This window comes from Lontra canadensis, unplaced genomic scaffold (genome assembly GCF_010015895.1).
Source record: "Lontra canadensis isolate GAN:19392208 unplaced genomic scaffold, GSC_riverotter_1.0 scaffold193, whole genome shotgun sequence".
Classification (NCBI taxonomy): domain Eukaryota; kingdom Metazoa; phylum Chordata; class Mammalia; order Carnivora; family Mustelidae; genus Lontra; species Lontra canadensis.
In genome coordinates, this window is record NW_022631187.1 from 184066 (window position 1) to 210338 (window position 26273).

At 38.3% G+C, this 26273-nt stretch overlaps 1 protein-coding gene across 2 annotated transcripts in view; it reads left to right on the forward strand.

The window, feature by feature from the left end:
- The window catches only part of TEX11 (testis expressed 11), a 292212-nt gene that overhangs the window by 9926 nt on the left and 256013 nt on the right, over positions 1-26273 (forward strand). For both annotated transcript variants that reach the window (XM_032847753.1, XM_032847754.1), the window contains exons 3-7: positions 11981-12102; positions 13010-13094; positions 18239-18318; positions 25314-25394; positions 25487-25606. In XM_032847753.1, coding sequence (XP_032703644.1) covers positions 11981-12102; positions 13010-13094; positions 18239-18318; positions 25314-25394; positions 25487-25606 — 488 coding nt within the window. The remainder of the gene's footprint in view (positions 1-11980; positions 12103-13009; positions 13095-18238; positions 18319-25313; positions 25395-25486; positions 25607-26273) is intronic.

Genomic DNA, 26273 nt, shown 5'->3' on the forward strand with positions numbered 1-26273 from the left:
CTTGTGATCTCTGTCTGTCAAAAAAAAAAAATTTAGCTCAGTTGTCCTTCTCAGCATCAGGATTCTTAAAGAATGCCAACTGTTTATCAAGTTTTAGGACTCCCTTTCTTATGGTTAATTTTTTTTTAAAGGTTTTATGTATTTATTTGAGGGAGGAAGAGAAAGAGCACAAATGGGGGGAGGGGGAGAGGGGAGGAGAGAAGCAGACTTCTTGCTGAGCAGGGAGCCTGCTATAGGGCTTGATCCTAGAACTCTGGGATCATGACCTGAGCCAAAGGCAGATGCTTAACTGCTTGCACCACCCAGGCACCACTCCTATGGTTAATTTGGAGACAGTTCTCCTTTTTCTAGATTTCTAACATCTTTGTGTTTGCTTTTATATATATATATACCCTTATGGTCCATTAAAATATCTAAGTTTATACTTTCTTTTCCTATTAAATTTATGATGACTATTATGTAGATACTAATTTTCTTCAACAGATTTTCAGAAGTCAGTCACAGTATTGTACTCTAGTTCAGCCCTATCTGTTAGACCTATAATGTGAGCTACAAGTGTAATTTATAGGGATGCCCGGGTGGCTTAGCTGGGTAAGTATCCGACTCTTGATCTCAACTCATGTCTTGATCTCAGGGTCGTGAGTTCAAGTCCTGCATTAAACTCCACGCTCAGTTTGGAGCATACTTAAAAAAAAATTTTTTTTTGAGTAGTCACATTTAAAAAGTAAGGAAAAAAAAAGTAAAGAGAGACAGGTGCAATTATTTTCAGTAAAAGTTATAACTTTAATACTATATTTTAGCCCCACATATCTCAAAATATTTCAACATGTAATTAGCATACAAAATTACTGAGTTATTTTACATTCTTTTTTTATACTAAATATTTGAAATCTGATGTGTATTTTACAATTATAGCATATTTCACTTTGGACTAACCACATTTAAAGTGCTCAGTAGCCACATGTGGCTGCCATGTTAGACTGCAGATCTAGACTTAAAAACTTTAGTACTAAACTTAGTCAAGATCATTGACATTCTTTGGATCTCAATGGATTTAATTCATTTGGAAGCTTCCCTGAACTATTTTTTCCCTATTCCTTTAAATACCATAATGGGAATCCTCAGATTAGGAATGGCAGTTATTAGGAAATGTTCCAAGACAGGGCCACATAGTTCAGAGTCATGAGCATAGCTTCTATATGGCCTGTGCAGAAATCTTGTTGGGGTCACCTGGTATGCACATGTTAGGTAGCAATAATAATACAGTTTATGAAGAGGTAGAATAACTAACACAATACAACCTTCTTAGTCTGCCATGTAATGTGTTTCAGGCTCTGTCCCCTACATGCCTGCCTTTCTTAATTAAAATTTTTTTAAAGTAAGGTCTATGTCCAATGTGGGGGCTTGAATTTATGACCCTGAGAACAGGAGTCTCAACTGATTGAGCCAACCTAGCTCTCCTTCCACATGCCTTTCTAATGGTGTTTTCTGTAACCTTCTTTTACCAATTTTTCTAACCATATATAATTATTATTATTATTATTATTTTTTTAAAAGATTTTATTTATTTATTTGACAGACAGAGATCACAAGTAGGCAGAGAGGCAGGCAGAGAGAGAGGGGAAAGCAGGATCCCCGCTGAGCAGAGAGCCCGACGTGGGGCTCGATCCCAGGACCCTGAGACCATGACCTGAGCTGAAGGCAGAGGCTTAAACCACTGAGCCACCCAGGCGCCCCTAACCATATATAATTATTTATGGTTATTTGAACCCATTGTGCTTTTCGGCACCTGTGTATGCATCTCCCTCTGTTTGGTATGTTGTCTCATGATCTCCAACTCATCCTTCAAGAGCCATCTCAAATAGAATGGCACCTTAAGCCTATTCTGCTATTCTTACAACCCAACTCTCAAATGGGCAGCTTCTCAATTCTTTCTTTATATTCATTTGGTATTCATAGCACTTAATACATAATATTGTAAATGTTCCTATTTTAATTTCCTGTAGTAGTGTGATCTACCTACTTGATGGCTTAGATGGCCTCCTTCATCTTTGTATTCCTACCAAGATGCATGGTATCTTCAGGCATTCTCAGTGTTTGTTGACTTAAGTTTTACAAGGAGAAATGTGGACACCAGCCAAAGTAGAAAGAGTGAAGTTGTCTTGTATTTTGTTCATGCTATGCTACTAATAGCTTCTATCTTGGGCAAGTTAATTAACTTCTCTATGCTTTATTTTAATCAGTTGTAAAATTAGAGTGTTTTACTAAATTATTTATTTATTTATTTGAGAGAGAGAGAGAGAGAGAGAGAGAGAGAGCACAGGCAGGGAGAGTGGAAGAAGGAGAAGCAGGCTCCCCCCTCAGCTGGGAGTCCAATGCATGACTCTATCCCAGGACCCCGAGATCATAACCTGAGCCAAAGGCAGTAGCTTAACTGACTGAGCCACCCGGGCGCCCCTGTTTTACTGAAATTTTGAGGTGATTTTTAGCTCTAAGAAATTGGTTGATTGGTAAATGTGTATTCATATATATCTTGTGTGGAAATGACTGTAAAAGCTGCTCAAGGGAGTGAACTATGTCTTGTTTACATTATATCTGTGCCTAGCAAAATAACGTGATCATCATTAAATGTTTGCTTATTTATTTTTAAAGATTTATTTTATAGAGAGACAGCGAGCATGAATGGGGGGTGGGGCCGAAGGAATGAGGGAGAGAATCTTTTTTTTTTTTTTTAAAGATTTTATCTATTTGACAGAGAGAGATCACAAGTAGTCAGAGAGGCAGGCAGAGGGAGAGGAGGAAGCAGGCTCCCTGCTGAGCAGAGAGCCCGATGCGGGGCTCGATCCTAGGACCCTGAGATCACGACCCGAGCCAAAGGCAGAGGCTTAACCCACTGAGCCACCCCGGTGCCCCTGGGGGAGAGAATCTTAAGCAGACTCCCCGCTGAGTGTGGCCTCATCCCAGGACCTGAAATCACAAGTTGGTATCTTAACTGTATGACCCACCGAGACACCCCTCATTAAATATTTATGAATGAATAGATGAAAGAACTTCTGTTCATGTTGCTATCACCAGGGATGACCTTGTATATTTCTTTTCTTTTTTTAAAAGATTTTATTTAGGGGCGCCTGGGTGGCTCAGTGGGTTGAGCCGCTGCCTTCGGCTCAGGTCATGATCTCGGAGTCCTGGGATCGAGCCCCGCATCGGGCTCTCTGCTTGGCAGGGAGCCTGCTTCCTCCTCTCTCTCTGCCTGCCTCTGCCTGCTTGTGATCTCTCTGTCAAATAAATTAAAAAAAAAAATAAAATCTTAAAAAAAAAAAGATTTTATTTATTTGACAGAGAACGGGAGAGTGAGAGAAAGCATAAGCAGGGGGAGCAGCTGAGGGAGAAGGAGAAGCAGGCTCCCTACTGTGCAGGGAGCTCCACACTGGGCTCAATCCTAGGACCCTGGGACCATGACCTAAGCTGAAGGCAGATTGTTAACCTAATGAGCCACCCAGGTGCCCTGACCTTGTATATTTCTGATGGAGATTTAGAAATGTGCATTGATACATTAGCTAAAGCTTTCCTGTGTTATTCCTTCACCATAAAAACAATTCATAGGGAAAAGAGTGGGGTGCCTGGCTGGCTCAGTTGGTTAGGCCTGTGACTCAGGATTTTGGGTTAGGTTGTGATCTCAGGATTGTGGGATCAAACCCTGCATTGCGCTTCATGCCCAGTGTGGGATTCTCTCTCTCCCTCTGCCCCTCCTGACTCTATCTCCCTCTGTAAAAACAAACAAAACCCAAAACCAATTCATGGAATGCCTAATTGTTTATGATGTTTTGTTTATTGATCTTCTAAATAACTAGTATACTCTGTTAGGTTGGAAAGGCTAAAGATATTGTGTGTGGAGGGGCGCCTGGGTGGCTCAGTGGGTTAAGGCCTCTGCCTTTGGCTCAGGTCGTGATCTCAGGGTCCTGGGATCGAGCCCCACATTGGGCTCTCTGCTCAGCGGGGAGTCTGCTTCCCCCTCTCTCCCTGCCTGCCTCTCTGCCTACTTGTGATCTCTGTCTGTCAAATAAATAAATAAAATCTTTAAAAAAAAAGATATGTGTGGAAAATTAGCCATCTTTTGATTTTATTACACTTTTGATCTCTTCTGTGCAAGTTTTATTTTATATATATTGTGTGTAGTTTATAATAGTTTAGAGATAAGAAACCACAAAGATAGTTTAATCAACTTAGACTTCTTTCTTCCTTCAAATATCTCTTTTGGTGAGAGTTGCTTAAATGTACTCAGCCTAGCTAATCCACTTCAGCCTTCCAAATGTGTTGTTACAGTTTGTCAGCTGCATTCCCAGCCTTTCCAAGTGTTGTTTCTGGTCTAATTCAGATGTGAATCTGCTAGGCTAGTGTCTTGGATTAAGTCTTTCTCCAGTGCCTATCACATTGTTAACACTCAGTAAACAGAAATAAATTAATTAAATTGAAGTTAGTTAAACAGAAATAGCCTTTGGTAACTGCGGTAATTAAAACAAACCAGATCTCAGCTGAATAGAACCTTTTCAGTCAAAAACAGTGGGGTCCATATCTTGGCCATTGTAAATAATACTACAGTAAACATAAGGGTGTATATATCCTTTTGAATTGGTGTTTTCATTTTTCTTTGGGTAAATACCCAGTAATAGAATTATTGAATCATATTTTTAGTTTTTTAAGATTTTATTTGTCAGAAAGAGAGAGAGAGCAAGCACACAAGCAGGCAGAGAGGCAAGTAGAGGCTGAGAGAGAAACAAGTTCCCTGCCGAGCAAGGAGCCCATGCGGGACTCAATGCCAGGACCCTGGGATCATGACCTGAGCCGAAGGCAGAGGCTTAACCCACTGAGCCACCCAGGCATCCCTCATATTTTTAGTTTTTTGAGGAACCCCCAGGCTGTTTTCTGCAGTACTTGTGCTGATTTGCATCCCACCAATAGTATATGAGGTTCCTTTTTCTTTCTTTACTTTTTTTAATTAAAAAATTTTAAATTTATTTAATTTTAATTTTAAAATTAATTTTTTAAAAAGATTTTATTTATTTATTTGACAGGCAGAGATTACAAGTAGGCAGAGAGGCAGGCAGAGAGAGAGAGAGAGAGGAGGAAGCAGGCTCCCTGCTGAACAGAGAGCCTGATGCGGGGCTTGATCCCAGGACCCGGGATCATGACCTGAGCCGAAGGCAGAGGCTTTAACCCACTGAGCCACCCAGGCGCCCCTAATTTTAAAATTAATTTATATTTTTAAAATATATGTACCTCTGGCAGAGCACTCCTTTAATATTTATTTATTTATTTGGGGTTGGGGCACATGCAGAGGTAGGGAGAAGAGTGGCAGGCAGAAGCAGGCTCCCTGCAGAGCAAGGAGCCCAATGTGGAACTTGATCCCAGGACCCTAGGATCCTGACTTGAGGTGAAGGCAGACACTTAACAGACTGAGCCATCCAGGCACTCTGAAGGGTTCCTTTGTCTCCAGATCATTGCCAACACTTGTTATTTCTTGCCTTCTTTGATTTTAGCCATTTTGACAGGTGTAATGAATCCACTTCTAGATTAATAGATAAGATGTATACACACACACACATACAGTGTAATAACACAGTCACAGAAAGGATGAGATCGTACCATTTGTGACAACATGCATAGACCTTGATGGTATTATGCTAAGTGAAATAAGTCAGACTGAGAAAGACAAATACTGTATGGTCTCACTCATATGTGGAATCTTAAAAAAAAATAATCACAAATGAATCGACAAGCAAAAAGGAGAATCAGAATCTATAAACACAGGACAATCTGATGGTTGCCAGAGGGGAGGGGTGGAGGGTAATAGGGGAGGGCAAAATAGGTGAAGGGGAATGGAAGATAACTGGCTTTCCGTTATAGCATAAATAAGTCATGGGAATAAAAGGCACAAAATAAGGAATATATATAGTCAATGATACTGTAATATGTTGAGAGGTGGTAGCTATACTTGTGCGTATAGAATGTTTAAAATTGTTGAATTACTGTTGTATGCCTGAAACTAATGTAACATTGTGTGTAAATTACACTGAAATAAAAAAACTTAGAAAAAAATCTTTCACTGAAAAAAACAACAGGGCTCAGCTACGAAGGGGAACAGGGTACAGTGAGAGTGAGAGAGTAATATATACAGATACTTGGTAAAGAAGATGCTTACGGATAGGATTGGATGAGTTGGCAACTTGAGTTTGGTTGTGGGCCTTGTATTTAGAAGAGTGTGAAAGATAAAAAATATCTAATTGCATCCCTAGACAGTGTGCCTTTGGTTGAGAGGACTGAGCTGTGGCTCTTTGGGATATTCTTCCTGCTCATGTAGTTTGACCAGCATCAAGCCAAATTCCTTTTTGGTTAGCGTGATATTGTCCGCTCTTGCTTGCCCATACTCCCAGCCGGTTGCTCTCCAGAACTTTATATAGCTTTATCTCCTGTTGAGCCCAGGCTTCGGTTCGCTCCAGTCACCAAGCCAGTTCTGTCCAGGGCCAAAAAGAGTAGCAGTATTGTGCAGGAGGGAAGAAGTTGGTTTGACGTGAAGTCCTGCTGGCCATCAGATTTGAGATTTAACATGCTAGGGGCAAACTCTAGGTACCTGTTGAGCTTTGGAGCTAGTTGTATCATTTCTGTTTGTCAGGATTTTCACGGAGTTAGCCTATCATGTGTCCTTTTCTAGTTGTCCTCCAGGACCAAGATGCTCAGAAGTACAATACACCACTGTGAATAGTTCTCTCTGAACTGCGTTGCAGGCAGTCCCTCTGACTTCCGCATTACAGCTAGCTGCTTGGATTCTCTCGTACCGTACCCAGTTTGTCATTTGGACCTCCTGGAATATTGTATAAAAATGATGATCTCTCTGACCATAGAAAATATTATTTACAGTGTGATTTTAATCTGTGACTACATCTGTTTGTCTGAGTTTGCCATGCCGTTTGACACTGAATATTTGGCTATGGTCATTCAAACTAGCTTCAGCTGGGATATTTTCTCTTAGCCTGCAATCAGAGTTACAGTGTGTTATGCTGAGCGGTGTTGGCTCTTTTTTTTCTACCTGCTGTTTTTTAGTTGTATCTGTCTTGGCATATCACTTGCTTCAGGCCCTTCCTGACAGAACTAGAATAAGGGAAAGTACAGGATTTCAAATTAGAAAGACTGAGTTCAGATCCTAGTTTGCTATTTTCTCTTCATATCACTAGAAAAGTCACTGCACTTTGTTAAATCTGTTTCTGCATCTTTTAAAATAAAAATGTCTCCCTTGCAGAGTAGATTGATGATTAAATGAGAATACATGTGAAAAAGCTTTGGGACTGTAAAGCACTATGCAAATGTTAATTTTATTGTCATTTTTGTTTTTTTCTCACTAAAGAAGTTGCAGGTAGTCATTGTGACTTGGAGTAGAATCTTGAATTGACCCTGACAGGTCTTTGAGCTACTTTGGCTTTCAGATGACTGGTTGAGCTGATGGAGGCCACAGGGAGAGACTTGGCGGCACTTTCGATAGATTATTTTTCCTTGTAATGGAAGTTCCCTTTCTCAAGGATAGGGAAAATGCTTATTTTCTATTATTCTGTACCTAGAATGTGGTCTACTAAATCAGAATTAATTGGTACTGATTAACATGGCTGTCTGAATAGAGTAACCCCTTCAGGATGAATCTCATTTAAATTAAATTGACTGAAATCATGCTGTAAATCATAGTTTATTTCAGTAGTTAGGAAGATAATTGAATAACTTTCTTTCAAAATGTACAATCTTGCTGGATGTAATCTTAATACAGCATGTCGTCTTCAGATCTCAGGAATAAGCTGTATTTATAGAAGCTCTTTTCTGAGCTTCTCCCAGAAGCAGATCTCTCTTGTTCATAGTATAAGTCCAACCATTTAGCTATGTGATGTCTACTACTTACTCAGTTTTGCTGACTGCATTTTATCCTAAAGCACTGCAGTGCTTTCATTGCCTCAGCTGGTGTCAGTCAAGTTGCTCAACTGATTGACATTGAAAATATGTTTTGAAAGGACCAGAATTATGTTGACAGAGAATGAATTATATAAAACATTAAGAGGACATTCACAAATCAAAATTCATGTCTTTGCCATCTCGTGTATTATGTAACCACAAGTCGTGAGTAGTATTCTAGTAAAGTATATGTATTTTTTTTAAAAGGAACTCAAATTGAAAATTTATATTGGGTTTTTGTTTTCTTTTCAAAAACATTTCAAGAATCTGTTTTTAGGGACACGTGGATGGCCCCGTCTGTTGGGTATCTGCCTTCAGCTTGGGTTATGATCCCAGGGTTCTGGGATCCAGTCCTGAGTCGGGATCCTTGCTTGGTGGGGAGCCTGCTTCTCCCTCTCCCTCTGCCTGCTGCTCCCACTGCTTGTGCTCTCTTTCTCTATCAAATAAATAAATAAAATCTTAAAAAAAAAAAGAATCTTTTTTTAAATACATAAATCTTTTTTTTAAGATTTTATTTATTTATTTGACAGACAGAGATCACACGTAGGCAGAGAGGCAGGCAGAGAGAGAGGAGGAAGCAGGCTCCCCACTGAGTAGAGAGCCCAATGCGGGGCTTGATCCCAGGAACCTGGGATCATGACCTGAGCCGAAGGCAGAGGCTTTAACCCACTGAGCCACCCAGGTGCCCCGTAAAAAAAAAAAAAAAGAATCTTTTTAAATAATACTTGAATTCTTAAAAACAATTTTTGAACTTTCCTAATTCTTTTTTTATTGAGGTATAATTGACGTACACCATTATATTAGTTTAGGTGTGTATCATAATAATTTGGTCACTGTATGTATTGTGAAATGATCACCACAAGAAGTCTAGTTAATATCTGTCACCATGCATAGTTATGTTTTTTCTCGTGATGAGAACTTTTATTTTTTATTATTTTTTATTTTAAAGACTTTTATTTATTTATTTGACAGAGATCACAAGTAGGCAGAGAGGCAGGCAGAGAGAGGAGGAAGCAGGTTCCCCACCAAGCAGAGAGCCCGATGCGGGACTCAATCCCAGAACCCTGGGATCATGACCTGAGAGGAAGGCAGAGGCTTTAACCCACTGAGCCATGCAGGCACCTGTGTGATGAGAACTTTTAAGATTTACTCTTTTAACAACTTTCAAATGTGCAATACAGTATTATTAGTTATTGTTACCATGCTGTACATTACATCTCCATGACTTAATTTACTTTATAACTAGAATTTTTTACCTTTGACTCTGGTCACCCATTTTGCACCCCCCCACACACCTGAAACCACCAGTTTGTTCTCTATATCTATGAGCTTGTTTTTTTTTTTTTTTTTAAGATTTTATTTATTTATTTGAGAGAGCACGAGCAGCGGGAAGAGGCAGAGGGAGAAGCAGGGAGCCCCATGTGGGACTCAGTCTTAGGACCCTGGGATCACGACCTGAGCCAAAGGCAGAAGCTTGACTGAGCCTCCCAGGTGCCCATGAGCTTGGTGCCTTTTTTTTTTTTTTTTAAGATTCCACATATAAGAGAGATTGTATAATATTTGTCTTTCTCTGACTTATTTCACTTAGCAGAATGTCCTTAAGTTCCATCTATCTTGTTACAAATTCCTTCACCTTTATGGCTGAATAATATTCCATTGTGTGTGTGTGTGTGTGTGTGTGTGTGTGTGTGTGTATACCATAATTTATTCATTTGTCTGTAGTTGCCATATTTTGGCTGTTGTAAATAATGCTTCAGTGAATGTGGGGGAGTATATAATTTTTTCAAGTTAGTACTTTCATTTTCTTCAAATAAATACCCAGAAGTGGAATTGCTGGATTATATGGTAGGTCTGTTTTTAATTTTTGAGGAATTCCATACTGTTTTCTGTAGTGGCTGCACTAATTTATGTTCTCACCAACAGTGCACAGGGGTTCCTTTTTGTTCACATCCTTGCCAACACTTGTTATTTCTTGTCTTTTTTTTTTTTTTTAAGTAGGCTCCATGCCCATTGTGGGGCTTGAACTCATGACCCTGAATGAGATCAAGAGTCCCACGCTCTACTGACTGAGCCAGCCAGGTGCCCCTCTTTCTTAGTTTTTTTATTACCCATTCTAACAGATGTGAGGTGCTAATTCATTGTGATTTTGATTTTCATTTCCCTGATTATTTGTGATGTTGAGCATCTTTTCAGGCACTTGTTAACTTTCTGTATGTCTTCTTTGGAAAAATGTCTATTCAGATCCTCTGCCCATTTTTAAATTAGATTGTTTTATTGCTTTTATTTTTTAAAAAAATTTTATTGTATTTTTTGCTTTTGAATTGTATAAGTTTACATATTTTGGATATTACTCCCTTATCAGATATATGATTTGCAGGTATTTGCTCCCATTCTAAACTTCCCTAATTCTGTTACTAGTATTTTGAGAAAGGGCTGTAATATATATGCTCCTCAGCCTAATACTTACCTAATCTTAGAAGAATCAAGATATTTAATATTAGCCTTTCCACAATCTATTTTATTGGGAGTAGGGAAGCTAGAGGTTTTTCTTTCTGTATATATTTCATCACCTGAGATGTACAAAGTATGTATGGTATATTTTCCTTAATACCTCTGCTCATGCAGTGTGTTCTAAAGATTCCATGAGTTGTAAAAAAAAATGTTTGGGTATGTTTGAGCATAATTTGCTTTGTGAAGTCTTTTTTTTTTTTAATTAAGTAATCTCTTTGCCCCACATGGGGTTTGAACTCACAACCCTGAGATGAAGAGTTGCTGCTCCAACTGAGCCATATGGGTATCCCTTGCTTTATGAAGTCTTAATGTGAATCTATTTTCTGATGCTTAACTGACATTTTTTCATTTAGCAGATTATTGCAGCATGTTGAAAGTTATTTCAGGGAGAGGGTGGGTGGGAGGGATGGGGTGGCTGGGTGATGGATATTGGGGACGGTATGTGCTATGGCAAGGAAAAAAATAATTAAAAAATTTCAAAAACATTTTTTCAGAAGGTGCTCTGTACTGCTTAGTATTGTGAATATTAACATTTTTGCTAGTTGATGCTCAACAATATTGTAAGAAATTAGAGACATGTAGAGGTTATGTAGACCTCTGTTACATGAGAGTGGAAAAAATCTCAATTTGATAGTATGAAAGGCATCAATTGTGATTTTATATCATGCTTCATTTTTAAGGAATTCTGTGGCCTTTTAAGATTCAGTTATATGGAGTCTGGAGCTCAGATTGTTTAGAAAATGGTGACATCATTTGTACAGATTCAATAAATGTTAATGTTGTTGCTAATTGGGCATGTCATTTTTTTCTCAGAGTAAGGTCAGACTTCAGAGCCAGCATTGTTAGTTATGTCTGTCTAATGCTTAAAATTATTAATAATAAGTATTTCAGTTTTACAGGGCACATATATGTCTCCTTTCAGAATTTCTACTTTTTTTTAAAGATTTTATTTATTTATTTGTCAGAGAGAGTGAGCAAGCACATAAGCAGGCAGAGTGGCAGGCACAGAGAGAGGGAGAGAGACAAGCAGACTCCCTGCTGAGAAAGGAACCCCATGTGGGCTGCATCCCAGGACCCTGGGATCATGACCTGAGCTGAAGGCAGTGACTTAACCGACTGAGCCACCCAGGTGTCCCCAGAATTTCTACATTTTCTAGTTTTGAAGACGTTGTTAATTTCTATCTTGTAGTTTTAAGGTGACCTGTTTGTGAAGTCAGTACATTTTGCTTTCTGGGAATGAGTGATGATTAAGTTATAAACAAGTGACTCTCATGGAATACAAATTTTATTTGAAAATTGTACTCTACTCTTAGTTACGTGAAGCTTTGTATCTAGTTTGGTTTTACTCTAAGGATAATACAAGTTTCTTCATGCTGTATTCATTTTATCAAAGATCTAGGAACAGATTTCAAAATGATTTGCTACTTTTAGCTAATGGTGATATGGTTCACAGCACTTTTATCATCCATCATTATTTCAGAAATCGTTGAAAACCTGATTTTAAGAGATAATTCACCCAGCATACCTGAGGCAATTGACAGACTATTTTCTGACATAGCAAATATCAACAGGGAGTCTATGGCTGAAATACAGGATGCTCAGGTTGGTACAAAAATAATTTTGTTTATGATAATTTTTTAGAAGATTTTATTTTATTTTTAAAGATTTTATTTATTTGAGAGAGTGAGTGAGAGAGAGAGAGAGCAGTGTGGGGGGCAGAGGGAAAGGAGAAGTAGACTCCCCACTGACCCACTGTACAGGGAGCCTGATGTGGGGCTTGATTGTGGGACTCCAGGATCATGACCTGAGCCGAAGACAGATGATTAAGTGACTGAGCCATCTAGGTGCCCCTGAAAGATTTTATTTTTAAGGAATCTCTACACCCAACATGAGGCTCAAACTCAAAACCCCAGAGAGTAAGAGTTGGATGCTCCACTGATTAAGCCAGCAAGGTGCCCCTGATAAATTTTGATGATTCACTATTAATGTCCTGTATAAGAAAAAAATAGTCTTCATGATTAACCATTATAAATACATAGAAATTTATTTTTGGATTTTCAAGCCTAATGCCTTAATAACAGCTAAAACAATAAATGATACAAAGCAACATAACTAATTGCTCAATTATGTGAAACTTAATGAATATAGAAATTCAAAGAGGAAAAAGATCAACGTAGACTGTAATAGTTGCTGAAGGTTTGTATATGTTCCTGGGGAGACTGAAGTGAATTTGAGTTATGTAAAGGCAAGGGGAGGAGGTTTATTAGGTAAAGCCAGTAGTATGAATAAAACTGTATAGATAGGAATTAACAAGTTGTGTTCATGGGACAGTCAAATAATTACTCTACAGTGGTTATGTTTTGGGGGAAGCAAGGTAGAATGGGACTAGATTACAGAGGGCCTGTAAATGATCCACAGTAGTCACAGGACCATAAAACGTGCAAGAAAAGTATTATCATTGGAGGTGGACAGTATTTTAACTTGCTGAGAAAATGTTTCTCTTACCCAGGTGGAAGAAATGGCAGTAAACCTGTGGAACTGGGCAGTCACCAAGAGAGTAGGTTTGATTATAAGTGAAGAGCAGAAAGCTAAATGTACGTATATATTTTGTGACTCGTGGTATGAGTAGTATTTCTATTATACATTAGTAGTATTTTTAATACACATTAAATTGTTCCTGCACTTTAAATAATATCTTGACTAGTTTGTGGATGGATATTTGTTAAAATAAAACTAAACAAAAAAATGACCCATACGTAGAAGTTTCTTAAGCAAATGTCCTGAATTTTATGATTTTTTTCCCAGAGGTTAGGTCTTGATTAATAAAAGCATTGTTGCAAGAAATAGTCTGGTGGTGAACAACAAAGATGATTAAAGGGTGGGAAAATGAGAACTTGAGGAAATATTAAAGGACATGGATTATCTTCCCTGGAGAAGAGATGATCAGAATCTTCAGGCTTCTGAAGGACTATCAAAGAGTAGTTTCTTTCTCCATTGATAATAGAATGGGAAATGTTGCCATGTGAGGGATTTAGATTTAAAAATCATAAAAGAATAATTTCCTCATGAGATGGGTTGATGAACTTTGGGCTCAGTTACTGAGAAAATTCTAGAAGTTTTTTTCTGCCTGTGAGAGCAAACAAAAAGAATAACAACAATACAAAACCCCTAAAACCAAACTCATCTGCTTGGATGCATTATATGTGGTCCACCGTCTGGCAGAGTTCTAGTGCTTTAGCTAAATGGCCTGTGTAGTGTGCTGACAGTTACCAATTTCCAGCAAAGACAGTGACAGTTAATGCATTTATGGAAAGCATGTTGCCCCATTATAAAGGGTACATCGAGCCAAAATGTGAATCTCTGGACTGCTTGGCTTTGCAAGGACAAATGAATTTTGTCTGTATGCAGCAAGTAGAATTCATTGCTAAGGGTTTATCTTTATGAATATAAACCAAACTGTGTAAAATTTCAGTGTAGGTCTAGGGTAATTAGTGGTTAATATAGTCAATAATATACTTATTTATTAGCCCTTTCCTCTATTAGGATGTTTAGAGATTAGTTCTGCCTCTTTTACTCTCAGATGAATGTTGATACTGCTCCTCAGAGCTTTTGATCCTCTAAGTTATGGGGAGGGAAGAGTTAGAAATTTATCTGTGGGAGAAACTTAGTACACAGTCAAACTGTGTGATACTAAAATCTAAACTCCTATTGCTCTGTATATCAAGGAGTATTGTTCTTAGCTGTTTTTCATTATTTGTCTTATAGTAGAGATTTGGTAGATGGACCTCTCCCAATGTACTGACTCTTTGTATGTAGCAGTTCTTAATTAGACATTTGGATGCTTATTCTGTGTGTAGTAATTTTAAGAAACCGTGGAAAATAGGATGTAGTGTAGGAAGCCTCTGATTTAAGAGTTTTATTCCAAAAATATGTTGATTAGAAGATATTTTGTCTCCTTAACAGAAATTCATTGTCTGTGCCCAGATAATGGTATGTGATGAAAAAGTTATCAGGATTTATAACGTATAGGTTTTTGTTATTGGGAAGAATTAACGGAACACTGACCAGAAACAGGAAAGCCAGAAGTAGAGGAATGACTTGTAAGTTTTAGTTTTAGACCTGTTGGCATTTGAGGTGACAGTAAGTTGGAGATATGAGACTAGAGCTTATGAGAAAGGTAGAGATTTGGTTGGTAATTATTTACATGGAGGTGATTGTCGAAGCCACATGAGTAGCTGAATTCTCTGAGGGAGAAAAAGAGCAGCTATTCTTTTTTTTTTTAAATTTATTTATTTAACAGAGATCACAAGTAGGCAGAGAAGCAGGCAGAGAGAGAGAGGGGGAAGCAGGCTCTGCCGAGCAGAGAGCCCGATGCGGGGCTCCATCTCAGAACGCTGGGATCATGACGTGAGCCGAAGGCAGAGGCTTAACTCACTGAGCCACCCAGGTGCCCCAAGAGCAGCTATTCTTAAATATTGATATAAATAAGAATCACCTGTGGAGTCTTTTATGCTGCAGGTGCTCAGGCCCGCCCATTGGAGGCTTTGATTTATTAGGTTTAAGATAGAACCTGGGCGTGTATATAATTTGAAAACTGTTCTCATGCACACAAAATTTTTAAAGATTTTTTTAAATTTATTTACTTGACAGAGATCACAAGTAGGCGGGGAAGCAGGCTCCCTGCTGAGCAGAGAGCCTGATATGGGGCTGGATCCCAGGACCCTGAGATGATGACCTGAGCTGAAGGCAGAGGCTTAACCCACTGAGCCACCCAGGCGCCCCTGCACACCAAATTTTAAGAACCAAATTTTAAGAGAACACAGTAGTGAGATTTTTACTTTGACTCTGGTTGTTAAGGACTGGGAAGGAAAAAAACAAGGATAGGAGACCAAAAGTAACAGTCAAAATATCCTAGAGGAGACTCACTATCCATTTATTCAGTGTCTACTCCTTATAGGATCGTCATACCATATTATGGCAGGCAGTAAGTGAAAGGGACAAGATAAGACTCCAGAAGAAAAATACCAGGCATACATTATGCTGGAGGATCTGGGAAGGAGTGGATTAACAATAAAAATAAGGAATTCACAGATGCCAGAGGATACAACATTGTGTTGTCTGAAGTCAATTGAGATATCAAGCTTTGGGCACTGATGGAGCAGAGTAAGGCAGATGTAAGGAGTCAGACAGCAAGCACCTAACCAATATGCTTATAATATAGAGGGGCCAAGAACAGACTGGTGAGGAGACTAAGACAAAGCAATAGCAACAAAGAAAGCATCTTTATACCGAAGTAGCATTCTGTCTTGGCCCTAGCTGTCTTTGGCCTGAAGCCTTATTTATGGTAACTGTAAACAGCCAGATCAAGAATATGGGGATGGGAGCAAAGTTCTTAGACTAAGGCATTTCCCATAGTGGGATGCTGGTCAATGCTGAACCAAGATAGTGTGAGGCGAAGGAAGTAGCATTTTTTAGAAAAGATTTTATTTATTTATTTATTTGAGAGAGAGAGCGAGAGCAATAGAGAGTGCACACACATGTGATCAGGGCAGGGGCAGAGGGAGAGGAAAGAGAGAATCCCAAGCAGACTCTATGCTTAGTGCCCCACCTGAGGTGGGGCTCAATCCCACAACCCTGAGATCATGACCTGAGCTGAAACCAAGAATCAGAAGCTTAATGAGCTGAGCCTCCCAGGCACCCTGGAAGTAGTATTTTTTTTAAAAAAGGTTATGGTCATTGTGAAATGTTGCTGTGAAGTCAGGGAAGGTGGTCTTTGGTTGTGTGATTTTAGTGAAGTGGTAAGGATGCAAAACAATGCAGGGGCTTAAGGAGATGAGTGAGTAGCAAGAAAATAGAGGTAGTAGACCATTCAATTTAAGAAGTTTGTCTTTGAAAGAAAGAGAAGTGGGATAAAAGCTTGAAGTACAGTAGGATTAGTTGATGTTTTTGAAGGAAGAGAAACATATGTTTGAAGGTAGAAGGGAAAGAGTAAATTGAGAGGGAGGTACTGAAGCTATCTTTGGAGAAGGAAAATGATTGAGAGATCAGGTTCCTTGAGAATACCAAAGAATAAGTAAAGTTTGGAAAAAAATAAAGGGAACATTTTCAAAACTGGAAGAGCAAGACTGTGCAAATATATGATTAGGAGGTATTTTATTGGGAGTTTTTTCAGAAACAACTTTATTAAAGGATGAATAGGATTTATATTTCATGATGGGTAATGAGAATCTGACTTCAGTTACCCTGTAATTTCATCTGGGCAAATCTCTTTGAATGGAATATTTTTTTAAAAGATTTTATTGATTTATTTGACAGACACAGATTACAAGTAGGCAGAGAGGCAGGCAGAGAGAGAGGGAGAAGCAGGCTCCCTGCTGAGCAGAGAGCCCGATGCGGGGCTCGATCCCAGGACCCTGGGATCATGACCTGAGCCGAAGGCAGAGGCTTTAACCCACTGAGCCACCCAGGCGCCCCTTTGAATGGAATATTAATTGAAAATGGTATTAGTATAGGTTGAATGGCTTCTGAGATCTAATATCAAAGCAACTAGTTCAGTTATTTATGAAGTCATCTTTAAAAATTAGAAATGTTTTATGATAGAAACTCTGAAAATAAAGAGCTCATAGTTATTCAAACTTTCTTATTTTTAGGGGAAATGACCTGTATAATGAAGATAATCTATATTTTCTAAGTTATACTTCAAGAACTTTTACATTATCAACAGAAAATATATTTAAAAAGAGTCACAATTTAGGGGACTAATCAAACTATTCTTTTTTTAAAGATTTTATTGATTTATTTGACAGAGATCACAAGTAGGCAGAGAGAGAGGGGGAAGCAGGCTCCCCGCTGAGCAGAGAGCCTGATGCAGGGCTCAATCCCAGGACCCTGAGATCATGATCTGAGCTGAAGGCAGATGAAGGGTTAACCACTGAGCCATCCAGGTGCCCCTCAAACTATTCTTATGTTCAGAAATTTTGTCAGATGTTGAATAGCTTTTTTTTTTTAAGATTTTATTTATTTATTTGACAGACAGAGATCACAAGTAGTCAGAGAGGCAGGCAGAGAGAGAGAGAAGGAAGCAGGCTCCCTGCTGAGCAGAGATCCTGATGTGGGGCTCTATCCCAGGATCCTGGGATCATGACCTGAGCCGTAGGCAGAGGCTTTAACCCACTGAGCCACCCAGGTGCCCCGAATAGCTTTCTTTTTTTAAAAAGATTTTATTTATTTATTTGTCAGAGAGGAAGAGAGAGTGAGCCCAAGCAGGGGGAGCAGCGGGCAGGAGAAGCAGGCTCCCCGCTGAGTGAGGAGCCTGATGCGGTGCTTGATCCCAGAACCCTGGGATCATGACCTGAGCTGAAGGTAGAGGCTCAACTGACTGAGCTGCCCAGGTTCCCTTGTTGAATAGCTTTCGATTCTAGTGTTACTTAGAATTATTTTGCTGTTAGCATAAAACATACAGAAACATCACATGGAACTAGGTATCTTCAGTGAGTCTTCAGAATTTAAAACCTGCAGAGCTTAAAGTTTGAAAATTAAGTATCTGTCTGACTGAAGCATCAAGCAAATAATTTATTTGATAATTTTCAGCTCATTTACTTTTGATAATTGATTTTTTGAAAAGGACTTCATAGTTATTTTAACAAGACTGGTTTCACTTTACTCCTCCTTTCTTTTTATAAGTGTATAAAACAATGAATGTTTTTGTGTTTATGGGTGTCTGATTACTGTTTTGCAGTACGGCATGTTGCTTGCAAGCTGGTGTGTATGTGTGGAGGCTCAGCTGCTTCAGAAGAAGCTATTCGAAGACAGATTTTGGTAAGTCTTAATTAAATGAGAAAGTGCAGATGCAGTGAAGTAGCCGTTACTTCTATGAGTATGGTTGAAGTTAGTGTGAACTGGAAAGGGGGTTATATCCTTTAGTGTTATCCATGTTCCTTTTATGATAATTGTACCTATTACAATTAAAGGTCTCAGCAGTACTGTCATTATTACGGTGATTCAGTGTACAAAATATTGAACTTAAATTCAGGATTTATGATAAGTAATAAAAAGTAATAGTTCTCTCCTTCATCATTCCCTACTCCTGTCTTGCTCCCTAGAAGCAAGTGTTATTTTTTAGTGGAAAATATTTTTCCCAGTATTCTAAAATAGCATTTATTGAAAAGCTCAAATGTGCACACAGAATAGCTAAGATAGTACAAAAATGGTTTCCCCGTTTACCTATCACTCAGCTAGAGTAATCACCAATTCCTGACCACTCATTTTTTTTCTATATCTCCTCCAACAGCAAACCCCTGATCCCATGGATTATTTTGAAACGAATACAAAACATCATTTTTTTCATAAATATTTCAATATGTTTCTCTAAAAGACAACGTGTCTTTTTAAAAAGATTTTATTTATTTGAGAGAGAAAGAACATGAGCAGGGCAGAGGGAGAGGGAGAAGCAGACTCCCCACTGAGGAGGGAGCCTGATTCTAGGCTTGATCCCAGGATCTCAAGATCATGACCTGAGCCAAAGGCAGACACTTAACCTACTGAGCCATCCAGGTGCATTGACAAGGTGTCTCTTTTTAGTCAAACAAACCCAGTGCCTAGGTTCACACTTGATAAAATTTAACAAAGATTTCCTAAAATCATCAAATATCCAGTCTTCCCCTCCTGCCTTCATGACCCCACACTCTCAGACTCTCACTTTTTCACTTGCTCTTGCCCACTTGTGTGCTTTCTCTTCGCTTCTCCTTCCCTTCCTCCAGTTGGTTCCTTAGAACCAGGATTAAAGAAAGTCCACATCTCCTCTATTTTTTTTTTAGATTTTATTTATTTATTTGACAGACCGAGATCACAAGTAGGCAGAGAGGCAGGCAGAGAGAGAGGAAGGGAAGTAGGCTTCCTGCTGAGATCATGACCTGAGCCGAAGGCAGAGGTTTAACCCACTGAGCCACCCAGGTGCCCCTCCTATTTTGTTAATACAGCTCTTTCAGTCTACATGTTTTCCCCTCCTTTCTTAATCTGTTGAATAGTATTTGTTGATGAAGCAAGGTTGTTTGTTCTACAGAGTTCCCTAAATTCTGGATTCTGATGACTGCATCCTTACAGTATCATTTAATAAAGTCTTTTGTCTCCTGTTTTTCCTGTAAACTGGTAGATAGATGTAGAAACATCTGATTCAGGTTAGTTTTGTGAAGAATAATTCATAGGCAGTATGGCATACTTCCATCTGGCATCTATTTGTCTCTTTTGTTGTGTTAGTGCCCTTTGATGATAGTCCCTAGGTCCATTATTTCTGTAGATATTTGCACATTCTGCTTCTTTATTCCTTCCTTCTTTATTAACTGGGATAAAGGGAAACTTTCCCTCATCAACTATTTGTATACTTTGAAGTATACCTTTGTAAGAAAGGACAGTCTTGACTCTTTCTCCTGCCTTTTTTTTTTTAAAGCAGTCTTCAGAATGAGTTGGTTCTATAACATCCTTAAATGATGATCAGGTAGATTTTTAAAAAAGAGTGTCATTGTGAACTCACATTTGTAATGCATTTCAATCCATTTTAGTTATTATTCTTACTGAAGCACCTATCTTTGGCCAGAAGAAGCCTCTTGAAGTGATTCTGAAGCCTTTTGACACTACTCCAGTAATCTTTAACAGCAAAATTGAAATAATAGTCAAAATTTGATTTCTGATATGACAAGATACCCATTCTCATTTTGTGTAGTTCCTGCCCTAGTCATACCTTGAAAGAGCTCTGTTTCCTTTTAGGATGCTATTCAGAAACCATAATGTGGAAATTATAAGTACTCATTGCTACTGCATTGGTCTTTGTTTCTAGATCTTTTTACTAGACAGAGCTATGAAATACATATGTTTTTGAAAGATAAAATATACAGTGGTTCATAGTTATATATTTTTTAAAGATTTTATTTATTTGACAGAGAGACAGGGAGAGAGGGAACACAGCCAGAGGGAGTGGGAGAGGGAGAAGGAGGTGTCCCACTGAGCAGGGGGCCCAATGTGGGTAGGGCTCGATCCCAGGACCCTAGCATCACGACCTGAGCCAAGGATAGCTGCTTTAAGGACTGAGCTACCCAGTCACCCCCATAGTGATATTTTAAAAGAAATATTTATTTATTTATTTATTTAAGAGAATGAGAGAGTGCCTGTGTGAACTGGGGGCAGGGCAAAGGGGGAGGGAGAGGGGCAAGCAGATTCTGTGCTGTGTGTGGAGCCTAACATGGGGCTGGATTCCATGACCCTGGATCATGACCTGAGCCAAAACCGAGAGTCAGATGCTTAGTTGACTAAGCCATGAAGGTGACCCTCATTGTATTTATTTGACAGAGAGAGACACAGTGAGAGAGGGAACACAAGCAGGGAAAGTGGAGGAGGGAGAAGCAGGCTTTCTGTAGAGCAGAGAATCTGATGCGGGGCTTGATCCCAGGACCCTGGGTTCATGACCTGAGCTGAAGGCAGAGGTTTAAGGACTGACCACCCAGGCGACCCCCTCCTTTTCTTTTAAGACATAGTGTTATTTCTAATTGATAGGATGATAGGATTTTACTTAGCTTCTTGATGTTATATTTGTGTCTCTTTTCCTGGCCCTGACAATCTTGGTGCCTAACAATATTAACATAATGAATAACTGGTTATATCTGAAAAATGTATTTTTATAATTGTTTCATAATACATCAGTATCAATATATTAACTCAGAATGATTTCTAAAAATAGTTCAAGAAATTTTTTTGCACTTCTTTATTCTTTGCATATATCTCACTAGGGTTGTATAGTTAAAGTATCCTTTTATTATTAAAATATATTTTTAAAGATTTTATTTATTTATTTGAGAGAGCATGAGAGAGAGGGGAAGAGAGGATGAGCAGGCAGTGGAGAGGAGTGGACCCTGAGTTCATGACCTGAGCCAAAGGCAGAAGCTTAACCGACTGAGCCACCCACGTGCCCCTTAAAATATTGTTTTATTTTTATTTATTTATTTATTTATTAAAAATATTTTATTTATTTATTTGACAGAGATCACAAGTAGGCAGAGAGGCAGACCGAGGGAGAGGAGGCAGGCTCCCTGCAGGGAGCCTGATGCGGGGCTTGATCCCAGAACCCTGGGATCATGACCTGAGCTGAGGGCAGAGGCTTTAACCCACTGAGCCACCCAGGCGCCCCTTATTTATTTATTTTTAAAAGATTTTATTTTTATTTTTTTGATAGAGATCACAAGTAGGCAGAGAGGTAGGCAGAGAGAGAGAGGGGGAAGCAGGCTCCCCACTGAGCAGAGAAACCCGATGTGGGGCTCAGTCGCAGGACCCTGAGATCATGACCTGAGCCGAAGGCAGAGGCTTTAACCCACTGAGCCACCCAGGTGCCCCTAAAATATTATTTTAAAAATACTTGAAATAATTCCTTTTTCTTTGACGAAGTCATTCACTCGATACATTGTTAGATTTATTTATTTATTTATTTTAAAGATTGTATTTATTTGAGAGAGAAAGCATGACTTGGGGGGAGGGGCAGAGGGAGAGGGAGAAGCAGACTTCTTGCTGAGCAGGGAGCTGGACGTGGGTCTTGATCCCAGGACCCTGAGATCACAACCTGAGCTGAAGGTAGATGCCTAACTGAGTCATCTGTCACCCATGCATCCCAGATTCATTTATTTTTGTTTGCTTTTGATTTTAGGCAATTGCTTTTTTTCCTGCCATTATGATTGAATTTTGTTTTATAATTATATCAAATATTTATTTTATTTATTTTTATTTTTAAGAATATTTTATTTATTTAATCGGCATACAGAGATCACAAGTAGGCAGAGAGGCAGACAGAGAGGGGGAAGCACGCTCCCTGCCACGCAGAGAGCCTGACATGGGGCTCGATCCCAGGACCCTGAGATCATGACCTGAGCTGAAGGCAGAGGCCTTAACCCACTGAGCCCCCCAAGCACCCCTAATTATGTCAAATATTTATATGGTTCCAAAGTAAATTCTACTGAAGGAAGTATATTCGGATAAGTCTACCTTCTATCTGTGTACTCTCCACCCTATTTCTTCACTTCCCCTGTGGATAGCTATTTTGTTTATTGTTTATCCTTTTTTAAAAAAAATAAAGCAAACAGGTATATATACATGTCTTTCACTACCCCAAAAGATCTTAGATAAATGGTAGCATTCCATATATATACTTTTTTCCACCTTTATTTTACCTCATTTAAGGTTATATCCTAGCAATCAATCCGTACCAGTATATAGAGATACTCCTCATTTTTGTTAATATTTTTTTTATTTGTTTGATAGATATCACAAGTAGGCAGAGAGGCACGCAGAGATAGAGGGGGGGACAGACTCCCCGCAGAGCAGAGAGCCCAACGCGGGGCTCGAATCCAGGAACCTGGGACCATGACCTGAGCCGAAGGCAAAGGCTTAACCCACTGAGCAACCCAGTCGCCCCTATTCCTTTTTTTATAGCTACACAGTATTCTTCCAGCTTCCTTCCATGGACATTTGGATGCTGCAGTGAATTGCCTTGTTTATATGTTTTTTTTTTTAATTTTAAAGCTACTAATTATAATTATTTCTGTTTTCACTTCTCATGGTTTCCTCCATATATTTTAATCATACATTCGTTTCACTGTGTTAGTTTGCTAGGGTTGCCATAACAAAATAACACAGACTAGTTGGTTTAAACAGTAGAAATGTATTTTCTCAAAATTATGGAAGCTGAACGTCCAAGGTAGAGGTGTTGGCAGATTTGGTTTCTTCTGAAGCCTCTCTCCTTGACTTGCAGATGGCTGCCTTCTCACTGTGTTTTCATATGGCCTTTTCTCTCTATCCCTGCATCTCTGGTGTCCCTTTGTGTATCCAGATTTCCCTTTATTAGGACACCAGGCAGATTAGGGCCCACTACAGTAGTCTCATTTTAACTTCCATCACCTTGTGAAAGGCCCTCTCTCCAAATACAGTCCCATTATGAGGTACTTGGAGTTAGGGCTTCAACATATGAATTTTGGGGAGACGTAGTTCAGCCAATAATAATAATAATAATAAAAAGAAGATCTTGACATATCAGTTTTATATATGATCTATTTTTTTCCTGCTCTGATAGTTGAAGATTTATCTTTCTATTATCTATTATTCCCCCATTCCCCCTTCAGTTTTTGTTAATTATTTTCTACTATTTTTAATTTATCTGATGGTAACCTTTTTAAACTTTAAATGTAATATATAATATATTAAGATTTTTCTACATCAAAAACTCATGGTTTACTATATGTTGGCTAACTGAACATAATTAGAAAAAACAAAAAACAAAAAACAAAAAAACTAGAAATCCCCTCCAGATTTTTTTCTTTCTCTGTCAATTTTGGAGAGTATATTTTTACTTTCTACCCTATGAGGATATTTGTACTTTCGTGTTCTCTCTACCTTTCCCTCACCTTTAACCTTCCAATTTCTTTTAATTTCTAATATTTGCATTTTTGGCTTTGTTGTTTTCAAAGATAGAAAACTAAAAGGAGCATTTTACTGATTGTGGCAGGTATACAATTCTGTGGATGATGCTAATACTCTTTGTTTCCATCTGTTAATTCTCTCAATTCTGTTTCCTTAGATATTCTTCTGTTTGTTGAGTGTGATGCCCTTTCATCGGGTTGGTTTCCCTCAATTGTTTGGTGATTCTTGCTCATATTTGATTTGAGATTCCTTGATAGTCTGTGAATGCCGTTTCACACTATTTACCATAACCCAAATCAAGTGACTGATCAAGAGGTAGGGCTGAATATTTTGCATTGGCCTGTGTTGTCAGCCACCTGGCACTCTATTTTTCTCTCGCTTAAGTGATTGTACTCACTGTTCCTTCCTGGGGAGGAGGGAAGATACCTCTTGGTGGGGAAAACCTGCTGCCTGATAATACTGTTCACATCCAGGATGTTTTCTACATTTTGCATTTTTGTGCATTTTGTTACATGGGTTTTTGTTTCATCCCATTTGCTGTCTATTTTTCAGAAGTTCCTCATAATTTCAGGTCAAATGAAAATGTCCCTTATTTTCCAGGATGCTTATTGAATAAAAAAAAATACGTATGTATGTTCTCTTATTTCTAGGGAATGAAAAAAAAAAAGATACATCTTCTTAGAGATTGTGTGTATCATTATATATATATGATATAACATACATAATTTCTAGGGATTTAGAGTATATAAAATTTATACCAAAGTTTGTAGTATACTTATATCCTATATGTAAATTTATAGTAAAATGTACAGTGTATTATATATATTTTATACATGCACACATACACACACACACATCATTTCTAGGGCTTTGTAGAAGGGGTTGAGCTGTAGTTCGTGCTCAGTCCTCCCATCTTGATTCAGTTCTTGTTTGCTTCTGTAGCATTTGTGCATATTACATAGCAACTATATATTTAGATGTCTGTCAGTTATAATGCTGTGAGCTTCTTTACCAAGGTGTGTTGAGTTATAGTCTAATGCTTATATAACTTCAAGTATGTGAAGAACTAATTTTTCAGAACTTTCTATTCCTATCTAAATTATCCTAATATTTTCTTTTAATAATTCTTAGAAAATGTGTTTTCAAGTCTATTAATTTTTTATTGCCTTTTTTGAGGCCATTTCTATTAAGTTGTGGAGTTCCGGAACAGAACATAGAACTATAATAAATGCTATTTTTTTCCTGCAGATTACATTATGGAATATGAACAGAGGATTAAATATTTTATCTAATACCCTCTTCAACCAGTTGGGAGGAGTTGTGAATTAAAAAAAAATTATTTTCTAACTTCTTTCTTCCAGATGAATATGAAAACAGGAAAAGGGTGGGTGGATGTTGGAAATGCAGTGTTTGCTGATCAGTTTTTTGAAGCTGCCATGGCTGTAAGTTTACCAGTGATTTTTAGCTGTAGCAATTATTAATAATAGTTGTGGTTACTCTCATCATGACATTGTATTGTGGTTTTATTTTCCAGGGTCTGGAGCAGTTATATGTTAAATTAATGCAGAGAAGCTCCACTGAGGTCCACATGACTTTGCAGAAGATTGCTGTGGAGAGGGACCTTTTCAAAGTGCTTTCTTACCAAGCAGAGGCAGTAGGTATCATGGTCACTACAGCCTTACAGTGGGGCATTTTGTTTATGTAAATGCAAAGTGATATAACTTTTTAGAAGAAAAGGTGTTATTGGCCTTTCATGTAGGATATTATATTTGACATTTTATCTCCATTTTATATCTGAAGGTAACATTACTAATGGTCATTCATATCTGTGTGGGGGTGGTTGAAGTTAGAAAGGCTGATATGTAACTAAACATCATTGTCAATCACTGCATGTAATGTCTGTCATTTCTTTATGGCAGTACCTTCGACTTGAAAGACCTCTCTGTGACTCTCTCCTACATTAACAGTCTGCCTAAAATAATTGCCTGAAAAGAGTCTTCTCATTTGCAGTTGTTCTGAGTTGTTTACTGAGGTTTTCTAAAAGTCTGCTGCTATCACTGTTTAAAATTGTACTTTACCTGTGTCTGGCTTTTGGGTTTTCTCCTTTGTCACCGTGCAGTTAGGTATTCATTTTTAGTTGACAAAATGTAAGCCATGATGAGCTTGCTCTCTGTAAAATTTATGTAACTCTAGAAATGAAAAAGAGACTTTAAAAATCATGTAGTATAATCCTCTTATTTTTTATTTTTTAATATTTTTATTGAGAATCAACTCATATACTACAAAATTCACACATTTAAAATGTACAGTTCAGTGATTTA